The 26,411-nt window shown below is 51.7% G+C and overlaps 2 protein-coding genes across 3 annotated transcripts in view; both read left to right on the forward strand.

Moving 5' to 3' along the window:
• Positions 1-1,025: 1,025 nt before the first annotated feature.
• On the forward strand, positions 1,026-9,106 carry LOC113930209 (complement factor properdin). Its single transcript, XM_027607384.2, is given in 11 exon segments — positions 1,026-1,150; positions 3,295-3,377; positions 3,462-3,612; positions 5,047-5,222; positions 5,680-5,771; positions 5,773-5,851; positions 5,981-6,172; positions 6,365-6,538; positions 6,758-6,949; positions 7,128-7,239; positions 8,811-9,106. Coding segments are annotated over 11 exon segments (1,527 nt in total). The 5' UTR covers positions 1,026-1,040; the 3' UTR covers positions 8,977-9,106.
• Positions 9,107-13,547: 4,441 nt separating this feature from the next.
• SYN1 (synapsin I) overlaps positions 13,548-26,411 on the forward strand; it is a 48,376-nt gene continuing 35,512 nt past the window's right edge. For both annotated transcript variants that reach the window (XM_027607353.2, XM_027607354.2), the window contains exons 1-3: positions 13,548-13,924; positions 24,934-24,991; positions 25,101-25,192. In XM_027607353.2, coding sequence (XP_027463154.1) covers positions 13,548-13,924; positions 24,934-24,991; positions 25,101-25,192 — 527 coding nt within the window. The remainder of the gene's footprint in view (positions 13,925-24,933; positions 24,992-25,100; positions 25,193-26,411) is intronic.

A 26,411-nucleotide genomic window follows, 5' to 3' on the forward strand; every position in this document is an offset into this window, starting at 1 on the left:
GGACCGAGGCAGGCCGGGAGGGACTGTGTGTGTGAGCCGTTGAGAGCCTCAGGGCAGTGGGGAATGAGGGCCCCCAGACGGCAGAGGCGGCCTGAGGGAAGGTGCCCGCGGCCGGGCCCAGCCGGCGCCTGAGAAGCGGGTTGTGTGGGGTGTGTGTAAACGTCTGTGCAAGACACCACCGCAGGCCGTAAATGAGGGCCGGGGTACGCTGCACCCCGCTTGACAAGAGCCGTGGGACGAGCTGAGTGGGGCAGCGTGTGATGGTGTGCGCGTGTGCACCTTAGCGTCCGTCAGGGGCCCGGGCTGTGCCGGGTGGCGGCTTGGGTGAGAGCAAGCAGGAGAGGTGGTGATTTAGTTCGTGTGCGAGAAAGTCCCCGAGAGCCCAGCGGGGGCTGTAAATCGGGGGCTGAGTGGTAGAAACATCTAAAGGCGCGACTGCGTGTGTGTGCGTGTCAAAAACTGGTGAGAGGAAGTGTCGGTGACCGTGGCCGAATGAGGGAGGCTCTTAAGACTCTGTGTGTGTGTGTGTGTGTGTGTGTGTGTGTGTGTGTGTGAGAGAGAGACACTATTAGTAGGAGACCAGGAATCCATGACAGAAAGAAATGACCCCAAGTGTGTGACTGAGGGCAAGTCCGAGAGGCTGTGGGACCGAGTACGTATGTGAGCCTGTGCCTAAGAGCCTCCTAGTAGACGCTGCAGATCCAGAATCGCGTGTGTAACTGTGGAAACGAAAAAAGTTAAGAGAAAATGACCAAGACCAAATGAGACCGGATGAGAGACCACAGATCGAATGTGCCAGGCGTGGGAGAAAAGCCACTTCCTCCACTGGTCTCGCCCCCTCTATCTTCTCCCAGTTCTCCAAAACTCGAAATTCTGGAGTTTCCCAGGGCTTCACCTAGGCTTCCCTTCCCTCTTCTCACAAGCCCCCTCCAGGGCGCTCTGGTCCAGTCCCGACACTCGAGACACCACTTAATCCCCCCACCGGTGATGGCCACATTTTTTCCCTCCAACCCAGACTCTTCTTCGTCGCACGTGTCAGAATGTCCCTCGAGTTTTGGTGGTCGGCCTCTGCATTCAGCGCCTGCTTATCGAGCCCGCAGACACAGCAGTTCCCAAAGCAGACGCACATCCCTGCCCCTTTGGCGAGCAGGTATTTTAGTGAGGGCGACGGACAAGAAGCCGATAAGTACATCATCATCACGGGGCAGTGCAATAATTTCGTGAGACGAGACTTTCTCGGTCTGTTTAAATACAAAAGCTGCTGTCATTTTATTGCGCGAACGTGGGAAAAGAAAGCGCCAACCGTCCTCTTCCCACAGGGAGTCCTCGGAGTACACAGTTTAGGCACAAAGGAAGGACCGATTATAACCTCATTACCGGGGCAACCGGGGATTAGGAGAAAACAGCCAACCGGAATCACAGGTTTCTGGGGGAGTTTGTTTCCACAGGATAACACGGCGCTGATGTCTGAAGTCCTGGAATCTTAACAAAACCCCTTTGTTCAAAGCAGACTTCCAAACCAGGCCTGTATGATCAGGAAACAGAGTACATGTGTAATGGCTACAGATGTCAACACACCTCATTGCCCCATAACACAAGACCCAACATTCTTGAGAAAGTTCTTTTTTAACACCTGCCCAAACCAAAGTCTGTTACTTTGTGCTAATTTGCAGAACGGTACCTCTCCCTCCACAAACGCAGAGGAAACAAGACCTTGCCTTCCTAACTTTATCTTAGACTCCTTTTTGTTCATTGAAGAGATTCCTGGTTTTAAAGTGAGCTCTGGAGTTTCACTCATCAGGGCTGATAAGAAACAAGAAAAGAGGGGCTCCTGGCTGGTTCAGTCGGAAGAGCATGCAACTCTGGATCTCGGGGGTTGTGAGTTCGAGCCCCACATTCAGTGTAGAGATTACTTAGAAAAGAAAAGAAAAGAGCGGGTCCGTGGAGCTTGGTTTTACCGGCACAGAAAAGGGGCTGAAGAGGACGTAAGAGTAAAAGAAGGAGCACGTAGCATCATTTTTATAGATGACACCTACAAAGAAAAAGAGGTGTCAGCGGCTAGAATGGCTCTTAAAGTGTGCTCCCCAGACCAGCAGCAGTGGCATCACCACCTGGGAGCCTGTTAGAAATGTACATTTTTGTGTCCCACCCCAGACCTGCAGAATCAGAAACGGGGGGGGGGGGGGGGCAGCACTCTGCGATTGAACACATCTTCCAGATGATTCTGAGGCACACTAATGTTCGAGAGCCCCTGGGCTACCGAATGACAGAGGTCCCATATACAAAAAGGGTAGCTGGGGAAGGCCTCTGTGAGAGGGGGGACATTTTGTGTCTATCTCCTCTTTTAGACCATAAGCTCCTCAAGGGCGAGGATTTGGGGCTATCTTACTCTCTGCTCTGTCCAGTGCCAGGAACAGCATCTGACACCCAATAGGTGCTTAGCAAACGCTGAATGAATGTATTTAACAAACAGCACCTACTATATGCCAGGCTCTGTTCTGAGGACTTTAAAAAGTCTTAAACTCCCAAACTTCGCAACAAACTCTATGCTGTAGGTTCAGGGAGGGGGTTGTCACCTACCCCCAGTTACTCACATAGAACACGGCCAAGCTGATTCCCTCCCCGGAGCCGGTGTAAGTGTGGGGGGGGGAGGGGGGAGGGTGGCCCCAGCTGGAGCCTCCCCAATTCACTCTCAAACCCTTCTCCCCACACTCTTCTCACTTCCCCTTCTCACTTCCCCCATGCTGACCTCCCCTGCCCTTGCTGACCACAGGCAATCTCACTTTCAGGAAAGAGGATGAAGCAAGTGTCTCAATGCCTGCTCCATTCAATGAGGAGGGACACACTGAGCTCATTTCATCCTTGTTCAACACCCACATGAGGTTGACCCGTTGTGGGAGAGACCGCATTTTACAGGGGGGGAAAAATGAGGCTCAGAGAGGTTCCAGCAACTTACCCAAGGTCACACAGCTAGGACGTTTATGCTCCAGGGAGCACTGATTGAGTACTAAGGAGTTGCTGCTGGGCAGGGTGTGGTTGCTGGGAATACAGTGACAAGCAACACCGGATCAAGAGGGAGACAGGAAGTAGGGAGGGGAGAGCGGGGCAGGAGGCCCTGGGGCAAAGGTGCCAGGAGAGAAGTCAGAACTGCGGAGACCCTGCACGGCGCCCTCCCCTGCCCCCGCCCCGCTCCCCGCAGCCCTTTCCCCACCCAGTTCCTCCTGGCCCGGTTCCTCTTTGCCCTGATCCCAGAGTCAGGTCAGCCCATACAAAGCCGGGCCTCCTCTCTGGCAGGGCGGCAGGACCGCAGGGGTGCATGCTCAACATGCGGGCTCCTCAGTTGCTGTTGCTGCTGCTCGCCCTGCTGCCGGCTGCAGGTGAGTGCGTGAGGGCCCAGCTGGCCCGCAGGGGTGCCCGGACCCATCACACCACTGACCATGCCCCCCCCAACCCTGTTCCAGGCTCAGTCCCCGGCCTCTGCTTCACCCACTATGAGGAATCCTCCGGCATATGCAAGGGCCTCCTGGGGGGAGGTGTCAGTGTGGAAGTCTGCTGTCTCAACCCTGCCTATGGCTTCCAGGAGCCTGGCAGCAAGCTTTGTCAGGCATGCAGGTGAGGGGGAGCCTGGGGTACAGGGCCACCCGGGACTGGGCTCTTTCCTTCCCTGGGGTTTCCAAGGGTGACTCCAAGGCCCCGATCGTGACCATAGCTCGGGGTTTCTCAGCCTCGCCTCTATTGACATTTGGGGCCGGAAAATTCTTTGTTGTGGGGGCCTGACCTGGGCATTGCAAAGCCTGTGTTTTGTAGCATCCCTGGCATCCCACTAGATGCCAGTAGCAACTCCCCCAACCAACTGTGACAACCCAAGTCCTCCAGACATTGCCAAATGTCCCCCCAGGGGCAAAATCGGCCCTGGTTGAGAACCACTGCCATAGCTTACATTTACTGAACACCTCCCGCGTACTGGAAGCATTGGAGGGTGGGGTACAGGTCAGGTGTGTTCTGAAGGTAGCTCAAGTCCCCTAATTGTGATGTCAGCTCACATTGAGTGCTTACTGCATACAGACATGTCGGGGTGGGAGAGTTTGGGAAATTCTCAGGGCAGCTCCAGGCCCGTAATTATGATGACACTTCACGTTCATTGATCACTGCCAGCCTACTGGATGCATTGCAGAGGTCAGGGGTAGCTGGCGGATTTCTGAGGGTGACACCGGTCTCCTCATCATGATGCCAGCTTACATGTAATGAGCCCTTACTGAACGCCAGACATGTTTTCTAACAGCTTAGCGTATATCCCAGATACACCATGGGGATGGGGAGTTTGAGGGTTTTTGAAGGTAGCTCTGGGCTCCTAGTAATGTCAACAGTTCACATCAATTTAGTGTTATTCTGTGCATGGGGTTGGGGATAGATCTGGAGTAGTTCTCTTTTAAAAAAAATTTTTTTTGAGAGAGAGAGAGAGAGCGAGCACGGGAGTGGGAGGAGGGGTAGAGGGAGAGAAAATCTTAAGCAGGCTCCACGCTCAGTGTGGAGCCTGATGCAGGGCTCGATCTCACGACCCTGAGATCATGACCTGAGCGGAAATCAAGAGTCAGACGTTTAACCAACCGAGCCACCCAGGCGCCCCAGATCTGGGCTATCTCTGACAGGGTCTCTGAGCTCACTGGGACAATAGCTTCTATTTATTAAGAACTTTCTGTTTGCCAGCTGCCGAGCATGGTGGTGGCCTGGTAGGTTTCTGACAGCAGTTCTGGGCCCTTAGTCCATACATTTGCTTACTGCATGTCCGGCACTAGCCTTGGGGGACTTCAAAGTGTTCCAGGTCCCCAGTCATGAAGGTCAGTGATATTATTAAGTACTTACTGTGTGCCCCCCTCTTCCCGTTCAATCCCTAACGTCCCTAAGGGGTGCATACCCTCCCTGATCAATCCATTCCATGTACATTTATCCTGCACCCGCGCCCATGCCTGCCCTCGCCCCGCAGTCCGGTACACCCCATCCTTGCCGGCTCAAGCTAGGGTAGGACACGTGTGCTCCTCTCTACAGGCTCCCACATTGGTCCCCGTGGTCTGCGTGGGCCCCCTGCTCAGTGACCTGCACTGAGGGATCCCAGTTGCGGCACCGGCGCTGCATAGGCCATGGTGGGCAGTGTGCCGAGAAGGTGGAGCCCAGGACCCTTGAGTGGCAGCTGCAGGCCTGTGAGGACCAGCCGTGCTGTCCTGGTGAGGAGGCCCATCGAGGCAGGCCAGCACTGCCTGTTGCCGGGCCCTGGGAACGCACAATCAGGGCAGGGGACCTGAGGGTAGGACTGCGCCTGATGTTTGTGAGGCGCTGAGGAAGAGGCCGGTGTGGCTGGAGGAGAGTTGTGGGAGGCAAGGTCAAAGGGGGGCCCGATCCTGTGGGCCACGGTGAGGACGCTCGCTTTTATTGTGTGGTTGTGGGCAGAGGAGAAATGTGATCTGACTCGGGTTGTGTCAGTTCCCTCTCACTGTCCGGAGGAGGGCAGATGGTCTGTGGTGAGGGCTGAAGCAGCGGGACCCGCGGGAAGGCTACTGCAGTCCTCCGGACAAGCACCGATGGTGGACTGGGTGTGGCAGAGGACGTGGGTCATACAAGGAAGCGAGGACCCCTGAATGATGCCCCCACTTCCCTCCTGTCCCCCTCTCTTCTGTCCCATAGAGATGGGTGGCTGGTCTGACTGGGAGTCCTGGATGCCTTGCTCGGTCACCTGTTCCAAAGGGACCCGGACCCGTCAGCGAACATGTAATCGACCCCCCCCCCAAGTGTGGGGGCCACTGCCCGGGAAAGCCACAGGAGTCTGAGGCCTGTGACACCCAGCAGGTCTGCCCCAGTGAGTGAAGGCCACTGATGTGGGCACCCGGGGTGGGTTTGGGGGGTTACAGCAGGGAACTTCCAGGGTGGGAGGACTTCAGCACGTGTGACCACATTTGGTGTCCCCCCAACCCCCATTCCACCACAGTACATGGGGCCTGGGCCGCTTGGGGTCCCTGGGGCCACTGTTCGGGGTCCTGCCACAGTGGACCCAGAGCACCTACCCAGAGACGAAGCCGCACGTGTTCTGCACCTGAGCCCTCCAAGAAGCCTCCTGGGAAGCCGTGCCCAGGGCTGGACCATGAAACCCGGCCCTGCTCCGGCCTGCCACCCTGCCCAGGTACACAGGGATGAGGCCCCTGACACTCTGTTCTCGATTCAGTCACCGATGCGCTGCCATTTCAGGGGACAGAGATCTTAGACCATGTGACCACGGAGCTCTTCATTTTGGGGCAGTCCGCCTCAAGGGTCTAGGGGCTGATGGGGAGATTGAGGTGACCTTTCTTCTCACTCCTATCCCCCACCCCCACAGTGGCTGGGGGCTGGGGGGCATGGGGTCCTGTGACCCCCTGCCCTGTGACCTGTGGCCTGGGCCAGACCCTGGAAAGACGGAAGTGTGATCACCCTGTGCCCCAGCATGGGGGCCACCCCTGTGCTGGTGAGGCCACCCGGACCCACATCTGCAACACAGCTGTGCCCTGCCCTGGTCAGTAGCTCAAGATGTGCCATCTCCATGCCTAAGCCCCACACCCATCCCTGCTGCTAATGCCTTGTTCCTGCCTTGAATGCCCTCATTCCTGGCCCTGTTGCCTCGGCCCCACCTCTGACCACCGCCGCTCCTTCTCCCCGGTCGTCATTCCTTCCTCTGAATCCCCTCACTGGCTCCCTTCTTTGGTGCAAGCCCTGGTTGCCCCTGTCTCTGCAGTGGATGGAGAGTGGGGGTCCTGGGAGGAGTGGAGCCCCTGCATCCGTCGGAACATAAACAATATCAACTGTAAGGAGATCCCGGGCCAGCAGACACGCTCGAGGAGCTGCAAGGGCCGCAAGTTTGATGGACGGCGGTGCCTCGGGGAACAACAAGATATCCGTCACTGCTATAACATCCAGCGCTGTAGCTGTGAGTGCCCCCACCCCTGGCCGACTCCACTGTGAGGATGGGGCAGCCTGTGCGGGGGTGGGGGGTGGGGGGGTTCTGACTCTACCTTGGACCCCATGTCCCTGCCGCCTCTCTGTCTCTCTCTCTCTCTCTGTCTCTCACCACCTCCCCTGAGACCTCTCATTCTGACTCATTGCAGGGAAAGGCTCATGGTCGGAGTGGAGTTCCTGGGGGCTATGCATGCCCCCGTGTGGACCCAACCCCGTCCGCACCCGCCAGCGCCTCTGCGTGGCCCAGCTCCCCAACTTCCCGTGAGTGAGGGGGCAAAGCGTGCCCAGGAGGGGGTCATGATATCCATATGTGAGCAGTGAGGGTGGGAGAGTCGGCTCAGCTCCCCACAACCAGGGCATCCTCCGCTGGGTCTAAGATGCCTGCCTTGACGGGTGTCCTCTCCCTCCTGCCGGAAGAGGAAAGTCACTAAAGAAGCAGCCGGGAAAGAGGATCCTGAGGGGAGAATGAGTAGCCTCTGTGCCCTTCTATCTCTCATTCAGTCCCCCAGCCATCCAGCCACTCAGCCAGTCCTTCCTGTGACCATGCGCTTGGCCCTCTTGGTTACCCATGCTTGCATTTGCCCCTTCAGTCACTCAGGCCTTCATCCACTTACTCATTCCTTCAGCCACCCACATCTCACCCAACGTCTCACCGCCCCAAGACGCTTGAGGCCTTTTTGGCAACACTTGCAGACACACAGAACCCAGGTGCCGTGGGTCCCCTGAGGGATCCAGGTCAGCAGGGCCCTGACAGAAGGCAGATGCAGAGCAGTTGGAGCCACAGTGTCTGAGGCCTGTGACACCCAGCAGGTCTGCCCCAGTGAGTGAAGGCCACTGATGTGGGCACCCAGGGTGGGTTTGGGGGGTTACAGCAGGGAACTTCCAGGGTGGGAGGACTTCAGCACGTGTGGACGTGGAAAGTCCCATGGAAAAGGGACTGACATCTCGCCCTGGGTCCAGGAAGCTGATCAGGGGTCACCCGGCAGGAAGGGGTCAGGAAAGGCATTCCCAGTGTCAAGACTGTGTGAGCAGAGTCCTGGACACTGATGACCAACTGCCCAAAGCTGGTTTCCTGGTGGCCCAGGTGTTAGAGAGGGTGTAAATGCTCACTCCTCCCTTCTTTATTTCCACATACGTCAAGCCACTAGATGAAATGGGCTGTTTTCAACTCGTGGAAGGCCTGCCATCTGGGAAATGGTGTCCGGTTCTGGGGTTTCTAGTAGGTCCTAAAGATGAGTTAGAGGTGTTGAGTGGGGACAGGAAGCACTTGACAGAGTAGGGAAATGAATGGATTTGATTGAGGGAATGAGGGTGAGAGTGAATGAATGGAATGCTTGTCTTGTGGGAGGAACAAGCCAGGCAAAGACCGTTCTGGACGTGGGACTAAGTCTGGATAAAGTGGAAGAGAGAGAGAGATTGGCTTGGGCCAGGCACGTGGGCCCAAAAACAAGACCTCAAATACCAGGCAAGGCATTTGGGTTTTTTTTCCCCCCCCCCAGTGGGCAATGGGGAGAGACGTGAAGGGTTTTGGAGGTAAGAGAAGGTAGCTCTTGTCAACAAGTAACAATTACTAGCATTTATTGAGTACTTACTGTGTACCAGACACCACTCTGAGCACTTTACCAAAATTAATTTATCCTCACTCAGCCCAATATGGTGGGTATCATTATTCTTCTGATTATTCCCATTTTTCAGATGAGCACAGGGAAGATAAAGAAATTGGCCAATATCTCATAGCTAACAAATAGTTAGCTCAAACTCAATAAGAGTTTGTCGAATGCATTCTTGCCTTCCCTGAGCTTCTCCCCTCCATTCCCCCTCTAATGCCCCAGGCGCACCATTACCGTGGTCGAAGGTCAGGGTGAGAAGAACGTGACCTTCTGGGGGAAACCATCAGCACGGTGCGAGATGCTGCAGGGGCAGCAGGTGGTGGTGGAGGAGAAACGGCCATGTCTACACGTGCCTGTCTGCCAAGACCCTGAGGATGCACAGCCCTAACATCGCCCTCTCCCACTCTGACCCCCTGCCCTCCCAGACCTCAATAAATGGGCCTCTTCCCCAGGAGTGGGGCAATAGCATCTTCTAGGCCAAAGGGCACAGCACGGGCAGAGTCTCAGTGGCTTGTTGTGGAAAACAGTATTTTCTACCGTGGTCACAGCTGGGCAGGAGGGAAGGGAAGTATCTGTCCCTTCGCCGCTGCCTCAGCCCCAGGGTCTGCCCCCCCAACCACCCCCCAACCCCTTGCGCAGCGTCCTGGGGCATCCAGCACGTCCCTCTGCAGAGCTCCGCGTTACAGGTTTTCTGGTTGGCTACTCGCCTGGCCGGCCCTTTATGATTGGCCGGCGTGCCTACGATTTCCACCCCCCCCCCCGCCCCCGGCCCGGCCGGAGCCTCTTGGCTGGCGGGTTCCGCATCAATCCCGCTCTGAGCCGCGGCAGAGGCGGCAGAGGCGTGGCTGGGGTTGGCACCAGCCGCGCGAACACCTGCACCCACCCTTTCCCAACAGCCCAGATCCAATGCCACAATTAGCGGGGATCAAAAGGGGGGTGGCGGTTGGCCGGGGGTGGACCGAGGAAGTGCCTATGAGGTGCTCTGAGCTGGGGCGGGAGCGAAGAGAAGCCAGAGTCAGCATCTGCCAGAAGGAGCCCCTCTGACAAACCCAGACACAGATTCCTTTAGTATTTGTGCGTTCATTCAACACTTTATAGCGTCTACAGTATACTAGAACGAAGTCTGGGCATCTGGGGTGGAGGAGGACTGGGAAGGAGAGGACATGTGAGTGAGGGAACAAACTCAGAATATGCGATCCTTTCGTTGAACATTTTTTTTTCAACACTTATCAACGCCTACTGTATACTAACAATAGCGCTGGACATCATGGAGACAAGAGGAGTCAGAACAGCACGTGTCTCCACAGAGAAGGGAACAAACCCAGACACTAAGGCTGTTGGCATTTGCTCATTGTTGCACTAATTAGCATTTACTGAATGCTGAGCCCCTGGTGATGAGGCAAATCATAAGAATCATAATCATTATGGTATTAGCTAATACTTAGAGAGTACTTGCTGTGTGCCTGGTAGTGTTTTAGGTTGCACAGCATGAATTCATTTACTTCACAACAAGCCTATAAGGGTCACTATTATCATTATTCCCATTTACAAAGGAGTAAACTGAGGCACAGAAAGGTAGCGGGCTGGACATTTGAAGCACGATGTGTGCTATGAGTGGAGGGACCCCTCTGTGGAAGGGTTCAGATGGGAGATGCGTGACACCTGGATTCTGTCAGGGTGCTCACTTCTCTGGCTCGATTTCCCCCCATAAAATAGGTCAATTGATGGGTTGAAATAAAGACAAAGTTGAATTTTTGGTCATCTTGGGAAGAATGAGGTGAAGGGAGTGATTCTGGTTGCTTACTACAGGGTATGAGAGGTATGTGTCTACAAGATAGAGCGGAACTTTGCACATCATGAGACACATGTCTTTGTGTATGTGTGATATGCAGACCTATGGGTCTGTGCAAGAATTAAGGATGTATTGAGTGTATGTGAAGTGCATGTAAAGTTACAACCATGTGTGCACCATAACAGTCTGAGTTATAGGTGTGTGTGTGTGTGTGTGCACGTGCATACATGTACACGTGCATTAAAATGTGGATAAAACGTGTGTGAATTTTAAACATGGGTACAATACTGATTACAAACATATGTCAGGGGTGTTTGTTTCGGAGTCATTGCTCACCAATGCACAACAAAGAAAATCATTCCTGGAGCCCCTTCTGTCCGTTCATTCCTGCTGGAGACGATGGAGACAGTGCGGAGGAGGCTTACCTCTGCCTCAGGGAGCTGAGACACTCCTGAGGGGAATCCTCATTCTTCTGCTAAACAATCTCCAAAACATCAATTTCTGGAAACCGAGCCACCTGGAGAAAGGGACTGATGCTAGGGGCCATGAGTACTAGAAACATGGGAATGGGGGCCCTGGGAAGAGACATTCTGGAGACAGATTCCTAAGGAGCCCAACTTCTGGCTCCCAGAGGAGCCAGAGAGGTCTGTAGACTTGCAGCTGCTCCTATCCCCTAGAGAGGGCACGATGGGTCCAACACAGCTTGTTTACTTCAGTTACTGAGCAAAAAACTGAGAAGCACATACTTCTAAATGTTGGAAAACACGTGATTCATGGGAGTTCCCCATCTGGGCAACACTGGGATATGGAATGCTGGAGAGAGCATCCAGGAAGGAGAGGGAAGGAATGGCCAAAGCGAAGGCCTGGAGGTGGGACTGAAGCTGCCTGGCATGGAGGAGGAAGTAGAGAATGGTTTGGAAGTATTGAACTTGAGGCCTGGGGAGGCTAGGGGAAGAGGGGATGGAATCTGAGTCCTTGGGAAGGGACTTCCTGGAGACCTTGGCCAAAGATGATCCTTGAGAGAGAGAGGTAAAGGACATTCCTGGCAGAAGTCACAGCACATGCGAAAATATAAAGGTTGTTTCCTCCCCCCACCAGCCCCCCACACCCTTAGAGATGGGTCAGGTGATCATCTTGACAGATGAGGAAACCAAGTCTCAGCAGGGTTAAGTCACTTTCCCAGGGGTATCGTGGAGGTCTATTTTGAGCTTCAAGCACTCTGACTCTAGACTCCACACCTTTACTACCTTGTTTAAACGGACCAAGGATTTAAAGAATAAAGAATGAACAAATGAATAAGTGGATGATTCACCTGAAAATCCTGCAGGCGGAAGAGACTCCAAATCTGCCTATTTCTTACCGTATCTTCTTCTACCTCACTTGGTCCACCATCATCACTCACTATGGCCCACAAGGACCTGCTCAGTCTGGTCCCTGCTAACCTCTCTGACCCCATCTCCTGCCACAAGCCCCCCTTGCTCACTTTGTTTCAGCCACACTGGCACCTCTTCCTAGCACATTCTTTTTTTTAAAAAAATGCATAGATCACAAAGTGAACATGGCCTTTTGGGAATGAATTGGAGGTCTTGGATTCCTTCATCTGTAAAATGGGTATGTTTCCCACCCCATAGTATTGTTGTAAGGGTTGGATGAAACAATACACCTAAACAGCTTAGTTGGGTGCTGTCAACAAATGATTGTTTTTAAATGGATTCATGCTTTCATTGTAGTCAAGATCTTACAGGAGCTGGCAGGATGGCTTCCACAGCCCCCCTCTGCCTGGACTATAAAGGTCATTTGCTCATGTGGCAAACATTATTTGGCGCCTACTGTGTGCATACCCTAGGATGGGTCTGCCTCTGTCTGTGGAAAGTTCTCCGGTGCAGGGGGGACAGCCATGGGCACTGATATCAGGTGGTTATGGTGGGTTTTGGCTTATCCAGGGCAGAGCAATGGGGGCATACAGACTGAGTGTGTGTGTAGGGCCCTGGGGGCGCGGGGGGGGAACGGAGATGGACATACATCAGGTCTGGAGTTCAGGGAATGGGTCTGTGTGGCAGATCTAGGTTTATCATGATCGTCTGTGGGTATGTGATTTGTCTGGGTGTGCATGTTCGTGTGAGTTTCCTTGGGTCTCTGTGTGTAAGTGTGGTGCCTGTGTGTGTATGTGTAGGCATATATGCATGCATGCCCATGTGTGTTACCCTGGGCTTGTGTATGTCTGTATAGATACCTAGATCAGAGTGTTCTCCGTCTGTACGTGCCTCCATGTGTTTCTTTACTTTTGTGTGTGTCTATATGTATCTCCACGTGTGTGTCATTCCTGTGTGCCTCCAGGCCCCAGCAACCCAGGACAAGCGTGTGTACCCCACCCAAGTGTTCAAGTCTGCCTGTCTGATGCCGTCTATGCCACCCCAGCACCCTCTCTCTGCCTAGCTGAGCCCATATAGATATAGGAAATTGATCTCCCCTCACAGGGTACTGCTTGTGACCCCCATCTGTCGCGGTGAGGAGGTTATTTCTCCACTTTTGAGTCTCTGCGTGTGCCTCCATTCCCCCCCACCCCCCCCACATGCCTTCTGTGGTAAATATCAACACTGGAAACTGAGTATCTGCAGAGAATCCTGCGTGTGGGTGCGACTGGGTGTGAAGACCAGAATGAGGCGGGGTGGGGGTCTTGCCTGACCACTCACCCCGACCCTCCCGACAAGTATCTACCCCGCCCCCACTCCCCAAATTGCGCATCCCCAATCGGACGAGGGGGAGGGGAAATAGGCTGCGGCGTGGCGCGTGCGCACTGCTGCCTTCAGCACCACGGACAGCTCTTTCGCCCCCGCCTGCCGGCGCGTGCCACCGCCTCCCCAGCACTGAAGGCGCGCTGACGTCACTCGCCGTTCCTCCCCAAACTCCCCTTCCCGGTCGCCTTGGTCGCGTCCGCGCCGCCGCCGGCCCAGCTGGACAGCACCACGAAGGGCGTGAGATAGGGGGGTACGGGCGCGACCATCCGCGCTGCGGCGGCGGCGACTCAGCGCTGCCTCAGTCTGCAGCGGGCAACCGAAGAGTCGCGTCGTGCCCGAGAGCGCAGCAGTGCTCCTGGGCCCCGCGCGGTCCGCCCCCGCGGCTCCTGACCCGACTGCTCCTAGGACCCCCTGCCCCGCGCCGCAGCCATGAACTACCTGCGGCGCCGCCTGTCGGACAGCAACTTCATGGCCAATCTGCCAAATGGGTACATGACAGACCTGCAGCGCCCGCAGCCACCCCCGCCGCCGCCTGCTGCCCCCAGCCCCGGAGCCACGCCCGGTCCCGCGACTGCCACTGCCGAGAGGGCCTCCGCGTCCGCCCCTGTGGCCTCTCCGGCTGCCCCTAGTCCCGGGTCTTCGGGGGGGGGTGGCTTCTTCTCGTCGCTGTCCAACGCGGTCAAGCAGACCACGGCGGCCGCGGCGGCCACCTTCAGCGAGCAGGTGGGCGGAGGCTCTGGGGGCGCAGGTCGTGGGGGCGCTGCCGCCAGGGTGCTGCTGGTCATCGACGAGCCCCACACCGACTGGTAAGCCACTGCCGCGGACGTCTTCCCGCGGGCCTGGGTCCCCAGATCGTTCCACGACGAGCACTTACCAAGCACCGCTTGTGCGCCAGGCACCTGGCCCCCTAGCCCAAACCCTCTTCCTTTAAATTATTATGCTGGGTGCTTCCTGTGTGCCCCGCCCTTGCCCCACACCCAGCCTTCTCGATCCATACAGGGAGCAGTTATCGGGCGCCTGCTGTGTACCTCCTTCCCAAAAGCCTTGGCTTCCGTATATCCTGTGAGCATTCGGGAGCCTAATGTGCCTTGCCCCCCCCAACCCTCACCCCAAAGGCCTTGTCCTTTAATGGATCTTGTGAGCATTTATCAAGTACCTAAAATGTGCCTTGTCCGGGAGCCCTTCCCCAAAGCCTTTGGCTTCCATGAATTTTGTGAACATTCATTGAGAGCTTGCTATGTGTCTTGCCCCCTCAAACCTTGTCCTAAGGCCTTCTCTCTAACAGATCTTGTGAACATGTACCCAGGGTGTGGTATGTGCCCCATCCCAACCCTCCCCCAAAAGACCCTTTAAGCTATTCAGAGAACATTGATTGCCTGCTACGTAGCTCTTCTCACTGAAAGTGTTGCCTTTAATGGATCCTGTGAGCCTTTATTGAATGCCTTCTGTGTGTCCCAACTCTAAGTTCCCTCTCCAAGGGCTTATTTCTCTAGAAATAATCTAGAAAGCATTTATTAAATGCCTGGCGTATGCCCTACCTCCAAACCCCTTTCCAAACATATTTTGCTCAAATGAGTCCCATGAGCATTTTTTAACCTTCTGTGTGTGACTCATCTTCAGACTCTCCCCAAAATCCTTTTCCTCCAGTGGATCTAGAAAGCATTTATTGACTGCCTCATTTGTCCTCCATTCTCAAGCTACTTCAAAGACCTTTCCTTTGGTAAACCCACCTAGCATTTATCACCTGCCTGCTGTGTGAGCCTTCTCTAAAGCTTCTTTCCTCCAGTGTATTGAGCAAGCATTTATTGTGTGCCTGCTATTTGCCCCATCCCCAAACCCTTTCCCCAGTGGCTTCAGTCTGCATGTGTTGAACACCTTCTGCATGACCCAAGGTGTTCAACACATGCATAGACCTTAGACCTTCTCCATAAAGGCTTGCCTCCGGTTAATACAGTGGTCAAATATCTAACACTTGTTGTGTGCACCATTTCAGTCCTCTTTCCAAAGGCCTTTTCTTTTTAATCACCCCTTGGAGCATTCGTGGAGCACCACCGTGTGACTGATTCTATGCCCTCTCCACAAAAGCCTTTCCTTTCATTGATGGAGAATCAAGCTTACATAGATCAAACTTCTGCATCCCCATTCCCCTTCCCCGAAGACGTTTCCTCCAATGGATGCAATGATTGTATGCCCACCCCTAGCTCCCCCCGCCCCAGAAAGACCTTTCCTTTTAATGGATCCAGTGAGCATTTATTTATGTATTGTATGCCAGGTGCTCAATTCTAATCACCTTCCCCCAAAGGCCTTTTCCTCCAGTGGCTCCTGTGAGCATTTATGGAGTGCCGTCTGTGTGCTCTATGTTCACACCTTCTTCCCAAAGTCTTTTTCTTTTAGTGGATCCGGTAAGCATATATGCAGTGCCTGCTGTGTGGAGGGAGTAGACACCCCTTCCTTACCCCTAGAAGAAACTGTGCTGGTCATAAAGCCTCTCCCTAGGGTCCTTTCTTTTGATAAATCTAGAGCCCAATTTATAAAGATTACCCCTTTTCCACTCCCCTCAGTTTCCCAGGATTCCCTCTCCCAATCTTAAGTCCGTACCCCAAAATGTCTTTCTTCTACTTAAGCCAGTAAACACTTACTGAGTTCCTACTATATAAGAGCCATTCTCAACATCTTCTTTCCAAGTCTGAAAGTTGCTGCCCCGTCTCAAGACCTCTCTCTCCAGGGGTCTATTTCAGCCTAAATTTATTGAGTACCAGCTTTTTACTGGTTAGATCACCCCTCCCCCCAGGAGCCTTTATCCAGCAGCCTTTCTCTATTCAGAGCCGTTTATTCATCCTACAGGTATTTATTTCATAGTTTCCATGTGTCAGAGTGTGGGAGGCATCCATTTAGCATTACTATATACTAGGAAGAACCCTCCTTCAGTTCCCCTTCCTTCTAACCCCAACCACCAGCTGGATTCTCTATACATTTTCTCCATTCAACCCCACAATCGTTTAATAAGCAGTTATTGTATACTAAGGACCCCATATTCAATGCCTCTTTCTCTCTCACTCTTGAAGCCCTGATTCCCCTTCGACCATCTCCATCTGACCTTTGACACTACGCAATCTGGAAAGCTCACAATGTGCACCTACTGGATTCTGGCTAGGTCCCCTCCCGCACTTCATAGCCATCTTTCCAACTGCTTCCCCCCCACACACAATTAATCCAAAGAGCATTTATTAATCTCTGACTATATTCTTTTCAAACAACCACATCCCTCTTTTCTCCATCAATCCATAAAGCAGTTCTTGAACACGTACTATAATTCCTCCACCAACACCCACCCACACAGGAGCCATCTTCTTAGCTAAATTTGCTCATTGAAGTCAACAAACCTTAATGGGGCCCCTGCTGTATATTGGTAACCACTCTCCTTTAGACTTCACTTCTCCACTCCTATACTCCAGGAAGTTTCTTTGCTGCGTTTTCCTTTGTTCCATCAAACATTTATTAATCATCTACCGAATACTGACAAGACCCTCCCCCTTTCCATAATTACAACTCCAGTGTTTTCCATTTTTTCTAAGTTGTCCAGCAAACATTTATTGAGCTCCTGTTAAATTCAGTGAAAGATTCTTCCCTTTCCCTTCTGCATCTCAGAAACGCCCCCCCCTTATCCCAGCAGCTGCTCTAGTCTTTTCTTCTAGTCAATCTAGCAAATGTTTATTTAGTGTCTACTATAGATGGGGTGGGATGGACAAAGGGAGAGGGCCTGTGTATGCACACTAGGCTCAGCGTGGGGAAGAGAGACCTCTACATCACCTGCCTGCAGATATTGCAAGTACCAGCCGAGCTTTGGGGATTTCAGCCTAGAATAAAGGAGCGTTGTGCAAACTCCGTAATGGACTGTACACCTAGATAGAGTCTGACACCTTTTCCGTCAAACTTCACCACTCTCACTCTTTCCTGGGTCTCAAGTCCTCTGTGGCTCACGGTTGCAAACTCTGAGCTGAGAATCATCTCCCCTTTTTAGAGATAATTTAGCCCACTGGGAGGGTGGGTCACCTATAGGCTTGTGACCAGCACTTCATTTTCTTTATGCAGTAGTATAAATTAAAATAGAATCTAACAAGAATATATTACACATAGTAAGTGGAATTATTACTATTTAGTGGAACTGTTACTCCAAGAAATAGAATCAGCAATGTATGCCATATATTATATATGACATATGCTGTATCATGTATTTGCTATATAATAGGTTTATAGTATATAATACATATATATGTGTATGTTTTTCTTCATGAAATGGGATAAAATAGAACAGGAAATGTTAGACTCCATTGCACATAGTAAAGGTAATCATTTACTGAAACTTTCATTCCAATTATATATGTATGTTTATATACCTTCTAGGTACATATACACTTAGTATGTAATATGCAATATATGATATGTTACATAAGCCATACTATATTATATTTGCTGTATAACATTAGAGGTGTCATGTATATATTACATATATAGGGTAGGTTATTGTGTATCTATGTATATAGTGGGTTATATAAACTATATCTCTTCTTGTGGCTTCTTTTCTTAGACTTCCCTGGAAGCAGGCCCTGAGACTCTGAGGTTTGTGTGCAGATTTATTGGGGAGAGCTCTTGGGAACACCACCTGTTGCGGGGGAGGAGTGAGGGAAGCAGGATTTAGCAGAGGGAAAGGTTGAGCTATGATGCAGCCACAACAGAAGCCTCAGCCCATCCTCTGGGGGAGCTCTGGAGCTAGGATGACCCTTCAGAGTTACCTCCATTGAGGCGGGGTATCCAGGCTTCTGTATTCTTACATCAGTCAATCCTTAGGTGCAGGCTACCCCCTGGAAGGAGGCATAGTCTTGGGGAAGGCAAATCCTTGCAGCAGAGGGCAATTCCCAGTGAGGGACAGCACCGTGAGCCTTCAGCAGCAAATCTCCCCAGAAGCTGGGAACTAGATGTGAAGGCCTGAAGGTGAGCGGGGGTGGGGGGGGGGAGGTGAGGATCTGAGGGGAGCACAGAGTCCACTCCTTGTACTGCTCAGATTCACTTACTTCTTAGAGTAAGTTCGCCCCATCTGGGCACAGCATTTCTGGGATTGTAATTGGTCTGGTTTTCCAGGGGAAGCTTGAAAGAGCACGGTTAGTGGGATGGACCGTAGACTCTACTGCTGCCGTTAATAAAAGTGGCAGAAATAAATGAGAAGCATTGTCTCCTTCCTTCTACTATACATTCCAGGTTCCCCTCACCCTCAGCTAGCGCCTCTCTTGGTCTCAGTGGCTTACCTGATGAGTGACTCATTCCCTCATCCTTGAGGGATCCCTGAGCCCTTGGTCCCCATGCCCTTCCCAGGCTGTGGTTGCTGTCCTTGTTCATTTCCCTGCAGAGTTGTGCAAGGAGTACTCACAGACAGCCAAGTGGATCGCCTGGGTGCCAAACTTATCCCCCCCACCCCCACTCCTGCCTTGTAAGAGCAGCCCCACCTCCTCCTGATGTTCAGGGTCACATACCCCTGCGAAGACAGTGATTCATTCCTCTTCATATCCATCGGCATGTGAAACCTAGGTGTCCAGATGGCATCCGTAGCTTAGAATGTAATAGGATTCTTGCTGTGTTCCCTGGTAGCAGTGTTCCCCCTTGGAGAACCAGGACCTCTAACCTTGCAGAGCCTTAAGGGGATGAGAAGCACACATTCCAAAAGTGGATCACTGGGATTGATGGTAAGCTGGGCCTCTCCTACTTTCACCTCCAAGTTCCCAGACCCATGTGTTCTACCTACTGGGAACACAGCACAAAGAATGGGCCGTCGATGTAGGGTGTTTTGGAGGATGGTGCCCCATTCTTTCATGGTATCATGTCCAAGCTAGGATCTTAGCTGTGGCTAGTTGTTCAAGGCCAGCAGCTTCTGGGTGGTGTGGTATATAACATCATCAGTTGACTCCATGGTCATGGGCCCACTCTGGCACCTCCTTTGCTGTCAAGTGTGTCCTTCCGTTTGATGCAGTGTTATGAGGGATCTCATACTGGTGGGTCAAACATTGTGTAAGCCCTTGGGCAGCGATACTGGCTATGGCCCTGCAGTCAGGAAAGGCAAACCCACATGTAGAATATTCCGGTCAAAATGAGTCATCCGTCTTTCCAGGGTGGAAAGGGCCCAATGGAGTCAGCTTGCCACAAAGTGGCTAGTTGGGCTTCTTAAGGGATGGTGCCATGTCACAGGCTTAATGTTGGTCTCTGCTGCTGGAAGATTGGATATTCAGCAATAATGCCATAGGTTCCACTTAGAGCCTCTATCTCTGCTCCTCTTGCTACTTCATTCATGTGCCCATCTGCTAGCGCTGGGGTGGCTGACTTGAGAGGCTGGCTGACATCATCGGGCTGACTCATTCTGTCTACCTGGTTGTTTAGTGCCGCTTCCATTGTGGATGCTGTCTGGTGGGTGTTAACACACAATGCACAGATCTTCACTCCTCACTTTTTGCCCACTCCCATGTCCACCCACATTTCTGTGTCCCAGACCTCCTTGTCCTGATCTTCTTTTTTTAAGTTTTTATTTAAATTCCAGCTAGGTCATACACAGTGTAATATTAGTTTCAGGTCTACAATATAGTGATTCAACACTTCCGTACATCACCCGGTGCCCATCACCTATTTCCCCCATCTCCCCGCCCCTCCTCTGGCAATCATCAGTTTGTTCTCTATAGTTAAGATTCTGTTTCTTGGTTTGCCTCTCTCTCTTTTTCATTTTGCTCATTTGTTTTGTTTCTTAAATTCCACATGTGAGTGAAATCACGTGATATTTGTCTTTCTCCGACTGACTTATTTCGCTTAGCATAATACTCCTTGTCCTGATCTCCTAATATTTTTCCTTCAAGGCCTCTGATCAGCCAAGCCACCCATCACTGCCCATCAGTGAGTATATATTCTAATCTTGGGCCATTTCCCTTTCCCTGTTAAGTAAATTACCGGGGGCATAGCCCGAAGCTCTGCCCATTGGGAGCTCTGCCACTGTCTTTCAGGACCACTCCGAGTGGGGCTATAGTACAGCCCCTGTCCCTTTTTTGCTTCTCCCCACATACCAAGCCAGTCCATTTGTGACCCAAGCTTACGCTTTTTCTTCCTTCCTTCATCCACCGATTGTAAGGAGTCCCCTTGGTGAGCTGAGGGAGTCGCTAGGGCACCAGCGTGGATGATACGGGCATCGAGATTACCTGCTCAGGCAGCTTGCTCAGTCTGGCTTGAGCCTGATCCCAGCCGCGGGGCCCATCTGATGTTATTACTTGGTGGGCCCGCAGGACCCAGCTCACGATGGGGCACCTGGAGGTACAGTCACTTGGTGCCCCATAGTCAAGCATTCTGTCTCTTCTGGAGCCCAGGAAGTGTTTCTCAAGAGTCATGTAATTCTCTGCTGCAGATGGCCTGGCCTTGCCCCAGAACCCCAAGGGCCTCCCACTCAATCTTCCCGTAAGCTCCCACACTGCATCTTTTCCCACTACTGACTTATCCGGTATCATAGGATCTGCCAGGTCATATGGCCTAAGTGGAAAGACTGCTGGCACCATGGTCTGGATCTGCTGCTGAGCCCTTTCTGCTCTGGCTCCCATTCAGGGATGGCAGCCTTAGGTTGCACCTGAAAATGAATCAGAGCAGTATCTCCAGGTGTAGAATATGTTGCCTCTAGAACCTGAAGACACCTACCAAGTGTTGTGCGTTTTTTCTCATGGTGGGAGGTGTGAGATGCAATGCTTTGCCCTATTATTTGTGGTGGGGGGTTGTCCTGGGCCTGCATTAGACCACTGTACCCCTAGAACTTTTACTAATGCGGCAGGCCCCTGAGTCTTTGTAGGGTTGATCACCTACCCTCTGGAGTGCATGCGTCTTACCAAGGCAATGTGCTACTCATCTCTTGCTCATCTTGCCCAATCAATGTGATGTCACTGATACAGTGGTCCAGTGTGACATTCTGTGGGATGTCCAGATGGCCCAGTGCCTTTGGACCATATGATGACCCAGGGTGAGAAAGACAGCATAGGCCCGTGGCAAGACCATCAACAAATGTTCTTGTCAGTCTCATGTGAACATGAAATGTCGCAGATCCTCTTTTCTGATTAGAACAGAAAAGAGTGCATTCAGGAAGTCAGCGGCCACCTGCCGGACCTGAGGTCTGCTCTGGCAAAGTACAGCTGCTTCCCTCGGGGATACTGCTTGGTCGAGCTTGCAGGAGTCTACAAACATTCTCCAGGAGCCAAACTGGTCAATTCAGTGGGAGATATGATGGGACTAACACCCCTGCAATCCTTTAGATCTTTCAAAGTAGCGCTAGTTTCCACCATCACCCTTGGGACAGATATAATATTAGCTTGGATTTGCTGACTTGATCAGGGGAGGGGTGTGCAGTTCCAGAGACACCCATTTGGACCTCCCCACTACAATAGCTCTTACCCCACAAGACAAGGAACCCACGTAGGGGTTCTGACAACTACAGATATGTCCAGTTTAATTAGGCATTCACGGACTGGGGAAGTGACCACGGGGTGGACCTGTAGACCCAGTGGACTCACTTCAAATAGGACCTGGGACAGGACTTCATTTACCACCTTTCCACTACTGTGCTTCTCAGCATGGCTGGTGCCACTCTTACCAACATATTCCTTATTGATTTTGTAAGTTGGGTAGATCCTCTGGGCCTTCCCATAGAACAGTCAGCTGATGAGTTTCCTAGACTTACATAGTATGTCTTTTCTAACATGTCTGCTTCGTTGAGTCCTTTGATCCTTTTTTCCACAGTCTGCCATGGAAGATCTGGCATTTCCGCCAGTGTGGACCACTGTTTTCTCCAAGCTTCCACAAGTCATCCAACAGTGTATCGGCAACATCTCCTAGAGTCCTTGCCAGGGTTTTAAGTTCTGGGTCCTGGGAGAGTGCTCCAACGTCATGTTCCACCTCTCTGGTCCATTGTCCTTAGGAACCAATTTCATGCATACTTTTACAGCTCTTGTCAGTACATATTGGCCAGATTTTTCAGCTTCTGTGTATTATTTCTTTCCTTCCTTTGCAAGCTTAGAACCTCTCCAATCAGGTGTGCTAGGATTTGACTCTGCTTATTGATCTGGTTGCTAAGAGGGGAAGGGGGTAGGTTCTGAAAGGGGCAAGCATTGTTTTATAAGGCACCTGCTTCATTTAAGGCCTCTGTATTACCTTCAAGCAGAGGAAAGGTCTACATTCTAACAAGGAGGAGGGAGCTGCTTCTGCAGGCCCAGTGGGTTCAGGTGAATCAATAAGTTTGAGATGTTACATGCATCTTCCCGGATATCCCTACCCCAAGTCTAAAGGCTTCACTTGTCCTTTTAGGGCCCTGATCATGGCATAGGAGATGTGCTAGGCCTGAGAACTCAACCTTCTCTGAGGTCTTGCTACACTTATGATTATGCCCTAACCTCCTGGGTCCCCCCCTCTGTCTGCCCTCCAGTTGCAGAAGATTGGGGTTTCCTTAAATGTAGCCAAGGGGGTCCTCTGGCTTTCACATTTTGCTTTGGATTAGCGATTACTCACCCTGAACATGTCACATATTTCTTCAGCTAATCGATGGTGTTTAGCAAATAGTCACTGGAGTCTGCTTACCATTTCCCTCACGCCTCTCAAGTGCCAGGGATATTTCACCAACTGGTGCATTCCCTTCCACCAGTATCTCATTACAGTTCACTCTCAGTAAAAGTTGCTGCTACCCCCAAACCCCAGGGGCCCACCCTGTAATTCTCACACTCATGAGAATGAACTGCGCACTGCCTCTTTTCCCACTACTGACACGTCCAGTATCATGGAATCTGCCAGATCATATGGTGCAAGTGGCATCCTGCCAGCACCACAGCCCAGACCCGCTACAGGGTGCTTTATATTGCTACAGCATGTTAGGGGCTATCCGTGCTCCCCCCTCCCCGACAAATGATGGTTCCTCATTGCCTGCTGGCTGCTGGGTGACCCAATTCCAGAATGGCGTTAGAGTCTTTTTTTTTGTACTTTGACATCTCTGGCACACTGGTTTAGGTTGGGTTCTCAGGAAACAGATTTTGAGGCAGGCGTTTGTATGCAGGAGGCTTGCTGGGGAGTGCCTTTAGGATCAATGCCTGTAAGGAGGGCAGGGTTGGGCAGAGGGGGACGCTGGTCCACAATGCAGCTGCATCAGAGGCCTCAGCCGATCCTCGGGGGACCTCTGGGGGTGGATGGTCCTTCAGAGTCAGCCTATACTGAGGCAAAGAGGCCAGCCTTTGTACGGACTCATAGACCAGATATAAGACATGGGCGGCCTGAAGTAGGTATAACCTTGGCTAAAGCAGTCCTCTATGAGAGAAGACAGATCCCAGTGGGACATAGCCCTCAGCTGTCAAGAGCTGATATTCAGCGTGCATTGGCCATGAAAAGGACATCTGAGCAGAGCACCACAGTATTCACTACACTTATGGTCAAAAAAGTTTGAAATATGGAGCGCCTGGGTGGCTCAGTCGGTTAAGCGTCTGCCTTCGGCTTAGGTCATGATCCCAGGGTCCTGGGATCGAGTCCTGCACCGGGCTCTCTTCTCAGTGGGGAGTCTGCTTCTCTCTCCCTCTGCCAGCCTTTCCCCCTGCTTGCTCACGTGCTCTCTCCCTCTGTCAAATAAATAAATAAAATCTTTTTTAAAAAGTTTGAAATACAGTGATATAACCTACACTCATCATTATTTTATAAGTGAAAAATGTGCAGGTCTCAGAGAAATTCTCTTCCAACACTTGTGAGAGGACAGTGTCAGTAATGGAGTGTGTGTGTGAGAGAAAGGCGGCGGTGGGGGGGGGGGTAGGGAGGGAGAGAGAGGGAGAGGAGAAAATGGCTGTGCTTGGGGTCTTTGGGGTTGGTCAGTGAAGTCTCCAGGGCCTGTCTGTGCTGTCTGTGTCAAAGGCAAGCCTGGGAGTGGCTCCTTTCGTCATCCTTCTTGCGTGCGACACCTGACTGGAGATGAGCTTCCGTGTGTAGAGAAGCCTGTTGGGTCGGAATCCTGGGCCTGGGGGAGGATGCCACTGGAAACCAAGCCCAGCCGGTTGGGCCCAGGGAGAGTGACATGGCAGTTCACACTGCATCCGCTGTTGCTCCTACCCGTCTTCCCTCCTGTGGCTTCCCCTCGCCCTCAGCCGCATCCCTCCCCGCGCCCATCATTGCTGGCCAGGGGCTTCCATCCCTAGACCCACCGCCAGCCTGCCCCCCTTGGTCTGCTCCTCCTTTTTTATATAGGTGCCCACCCACAGTTGGGCCCCTCACAGCGCACAGCCACACACGGACAAGTGTGATCCCCCATGGGAAAGGGCCAGAGAGCAGAGAGATGCTTCAGGCCGCACAAGCAGACACAGGCAACTGAGGCATGCCCGGGCACACTTCATATACACATATTCTCTACGGATTTGTTTTGCCATTTACGAACCTCCATGCAATTCCAAAGTACATTAACGGCTTATGAAGCCCTCCACCTTTGGCAAAGCTTTTCAAAAACATTTCTGGTAGCGGTGTGATGAGCAGACCACGCTCTGGGGAATGCCTGCCTGCCGGCTGTGATTTGAGGACTTAGTTTAGAGTTCACAATGTCCTCTGACATTTACACACCTCCATGAGCGATCACAACAGACTTTATGGTACCCAAAGCACTGTTGAGCTTGGCAAAGTGTTTCAACAATCACGAAGCACTTTATGGCTCTGAAGGGGCAACAGGGTCAAAGGACTGGCCTGGGTTTTGTCTTCCTGAGATTGACGGCTGCGCTCTGCTTTTCCTCTCCAGGGCAAAATACTTCAAAGGGAAAAAGATCCATGGAGAAATTGACATTAAAGTAGAACAGGTTAGTTGGGGCAGATGGACCTGGGGGTCAGCTGTCCAGACCGAAAACTGGATGGTTGTTTTTGTGTGATGTGGGTGAATCACGGATTTTTTTTTTTTCTCCTTCCTAGGCTGAATTCTCTGATCTCAACCTCGTGGCTCACGCCAATGGTGGATTCTCTGTGGACATGGAAGTTCTTCGGAATGGGGTGAAGGTCGTGCGGTAAGTAGAGAAAGGTTAACTTGGTGTTATGGGAGAGGAACAAGGACTCCCTTAGAGCTGAGGGAGAGCCCCCACTTCCCCATCCATCCTTCTGTGAGCAAGAACTTAGGTATTTTACAATAGCCAAGATATGGAAACAATGTAAGTGCCCATTAGTGAATGAATGGATAAAGAAGATGTGGTGTGTATACACTATGAAATATTATTCAGCTACGAGAGAGAAGGAAATCCTGCCATTTGCAACAACATGAATGGACCTTGAGGACATTATGCTAAGTAAGATAAATCAGACAGAGAAAGACAAATACTGTATGATATCTCTTGTCTATGGAATCTAAAAAAGCCAAACTCAAAAACAGAGTGAAATGGTGGTTACCAGGGGCTGAGGGGTGGTAGAATAGAAGAGATATTTAGGGGCGCCTGGGTGGCTCGGTCGGTTAAGCTTCTGCCTTCGGCTCAGGTCATGATCCCAGGGTCCTGGGATTGAGCCCCGCATCGAGCTGCATATCGAGAGTATCGGGCTCTCTGCTCAGCGGGGACTCTGCTTGTCCTTCCCCCTCTCCCTCTGCCCCTCCCCCTGCTCATGATCTCTCTGTCTCTCTCTCAAAATAAAAAATAAAATCTTAAAAAAAAATAGAAGAAATGTTTAAGGGTATAAACTTGCAACTGGTAGATAAGTAAGTCCTGGAGATCTAATGCACAGTATAGTGAATATAGATAACGTTATTGTATCATAATTATCAAACTTACTAAGAGACCGGATCTTAATTATTCCCACCACAAAAAGGAAATGATAATTATGTGACACGATAGAAGTGCTAAATAACGCTACAATGGCAATCCTATTACAATTTATAAGTGTGTCTAATCGATGTGTTTTACGCCTTAAACTTACACAATGTTATATGTCAATTTAAAAAGAAATTGGGGGGGCGCCTTCTTTCTCTCCTTCTGCTGCTCCCCCTGCTTGTGCTCTCTCTCTCTCTCTCCGTCAAATAAATAAAATCTTTAAAAAAAAATAAAATTAGTTACAGAATGTGGGAAAATAGCTTCTCTTCTGCAGAGCCAAGAATCCTAGCAGACCACAAGCCAAACTTTTTTTTTTAAGATTTTATTTTATTTATTTGAGAGAGAGAATGAAAGAGAGAGAGCACAAGAGGGGGGAGGGTCAGAGGGAGAAGCAGACTCCCCGCTGAGCAGGGAGCCCGATGTGGGACTC

Source organism: Zalophus californianus, chromosome X (assembly GCF_009762305.2).
Source record: "Zalophus californianus isolate mZalCal1 chromosome X, mZalCal1.pri.v2, whole genome shotgun sequence".
NCBI classification, from domain to species: Eukaryota; Metazoa; Chordata; class Mammalia; order Carnivora; family Otariidae; genus Zalophus; species Zalophus californianus.